The sequence below is a fragment of the Guillardia theta genome (genome assembly GCF_000315625.1).
Source record: "Guillardia theta CCMP2712 unplaced genomic scaffold GUITHscaffold_48, whole genome shotgun sequence".
NCBI classification, from domain to species: domain Eukaryota; class Cryptophyceae; order Pyrenomonadales; family Geminigeraceae; genus Guillardia; species Guillardia theta.
This window is the reverse complement of record NW_005434626.1, coordinates 1-2,248: the sequence shown is the minus strand read 5'-3', so window position 1 is coordinate 2,248 and position 2,248 is coordinate 1. Positions and strand designations below refer to the sequence as shown.

The 2,248-nt window shown below is 58.5% G+C and overlaps 1 protein-coding gene across 1 annotated transcript in view; it reads left to right on the top strand.

Annotated features, from left to right (window-relative positions):
- GUITHDRAFT_110788 (hypothetical protein) overlaps positions 1-961 on the top strand; it is a gene marked incomplete at both ends in the record, with an annotated part of 1,553 nt that extends 592 nt beyond the window's left edge. Inside the window, 6 exons of the mRNA XM_005829986.1 lie at positions 68-131; positions 174-251; positions 311-361; positions 405-455; positions 674-741; positions 916-961. Of these exons, the coding sequence (XP_005830043.1) occupies positions 68-131; positions 174-251; positions 311-361; positions 405-455; positions 674-741; positions 916-961 (358 nt within the window). The remainder of the gene's footprint in view (positions 1-67; positions 132-173; positions 252-310; positions 362-404; positions 456-673; positions 742-915) is intronic.
- Positions 962-2,248: the final 1,287 nt, after the last annotated feature.

The following is a 2,248-nucleotide window of genomic DNA, read 5'->3' as shown; positions in this document are numbered from 1 at the left end:
GGGGGGGAGAGGAAGCAGGTGGACGCAGGGTCATGCTAGGACAGCGAATGATTCTCGGTCGATGCAGAGAGGAAGAAATCCATGAGAAGCATTCTCGTGAGTTCTCGCGCCAGTACAACGAGGCTCGCTCGGTGAGAGGTGCACGGGTTGGTCAGGCGTGACAGTCTCAGCAGCACTTCCGGCATCGGAGGAAGCAGAGAGCAGAGCAAGCGCAGAGTTTCGAGATGCCCCCCATGGTCCCGAGGCAGGAGGTGATGCATCTGCTCGGGATGTGCTGGGCTCGTGGTGCTCGGAGTGAGCTGGGCTCTAGGTGGAGAGTGCGATGAGGCTGCTGGAGATTCCTGTGACGTCTAGCTTGATGGTCTGGTTGTGACTTAAGGGCAAGGCGTGTGATGGGAGCGCAGAGCGAGGTCAGCGAGGAGAAGCTGAAGAAAGCGTACATCGCATGCGCCAAGGTAGGGGAAGAGCGGAGGGGAAGGCGGAGGGCTAGGTCAGGGATGATGGCAGGAGGACAGGGCTGGTGAGCGTGTAAGGAGTACGATGAGCAGGAATTGAGTGGGAGGAGGGAGAGGGAGAGGGGGAGGAACAGTATTGTGGGTGGTGGTCGGCCAGAAGGCAGCCTGATGGAGCGTGCAAGCAGTAGGGGCAGGGGATACGTTAACCATGCTCACAGAAGTGGCACCCCGACACAAGACCGCACGAGGAGCGAGCGGAGGCAGGAAACAGGTTCAAGATGATTGGGTGAGTTTTCCTTGTCAGCTCCTCCCTCCCTCTCCTCCCTCCTTCTCCCTCTTATCCCCCCCACTCCCTTTCCCTCCCTCTCTTCCTCCCTCCCTCCCTCCCCCCCTCTCTCTCGCTTTCTCTCCTGCTGTTCCTTGCTCATGGCCCGTTGGATTGTCCTGACGTGGATCACAGAGCTGCATACGACAAGTTGAAGCCGCTGTGCGAGCAGAGATTATGAAAGATGGAGGGGAGGATAAAAGGTGAAAGGACAACAGTGCTGATGGACTTGACCCCTTCTTCTCCTCTCTTCTCTTCTCCTTCCCTCTGCTCTCTTCCCCTCCCCTCCCCTCCCCTTGTCCATCAGCCGTCGCCATGTTGCTTCAGAGTGAACGACAAAGGGAGTAAGGCGCATAACCTTCATATCTTGAGCAAGCCTTCTCCTCCCTCCCTCCCTCCCTCCCTCCCTCTCGCTCTCTCTCTCGCCCTCCCTCCCTCCCTCCCTCCTCCATCAAACGAGGGTGTCGCCCTCCCCATCGCCCTCCCTCCTTGTCATATCGCGCGCCATTATCGGAGAGCTTCTCACCAAATTTCCCGGGGAGCTGCGAGGAGCAAGTGAGAACTCTGACTTCTTCCTCCCCTCCTCTCCCTGCCCCACTTTAGCTCCTCATCCTCCAGTCTCAACTCCTTCGCCTCCTCCCCTCCCCTCCCCTCCCCTCTACCTCTCGTGAGAACGGTCAGTATAGCTCTCGAAGGCCCTGTTCACTCGCCGTACCCTGCGACTGTCAGAGAAGGAGAGGAGGGGAAGGAGAGGGAGAAAGGAGCAGGAGCAGGAGAAGGGGGAGCAGAGTCAGAGTCAGGTGCAGGGGAAGGGGAAGAGGAAGGGGAAGGGGCAGGAGAAGGAGCAGGGGGAGCAGGGGGAGCAGGAGAAGGGGGAGCAGAGTCAGGTGCAGGTGCAGGTGCAGGTGCAGGTGCAGGTGCAGGGGAAGGAGCAGGAGCAGGAGAAGGGGGAGCAGGGGCAGGAGCAGATGGAAGTTACCGCTCGAGCTCCTTTTCTAGAGCAAGTCGATGCTGCTCAGCCTCGTTGACGGCAAACTCTGGAGAATGCCTGGAGGGTGGAGGAGTTGGTGAAGGAGGGGGAAGGGGCGCAGGGGGCCCGGGGAACGGAGGAACGCGAAGGAAAGGGGGGGGAAGGAGAGGAGGGAGAGGAAGGCTGCCAGGTTAACTGATGGGATGAGGTGATAGGAAACTCACTTTGACAGCTGTGGTGGCGAAGAATTCCTCTGCTCCGTCGAGAACACAGGAGGAGGAGGAGAAGGAGGAGAAGGAGCAGAAAGAGGAGAAGGAGAAGCACGTCAAGGCAAGCACCCGATTATCTCTCCTCTTCTACCATAACGTCGAAATCAAGAGAACCTGAATGGCGACGAAACATTAGAACATGGAGAAAGCGAAGATAGGAAGGCTGGGGGAGAACGATACCAACGGAGATAGAAGCGAAGGAGGAGGAAAAAGAGAAGGAGGAGGAGGA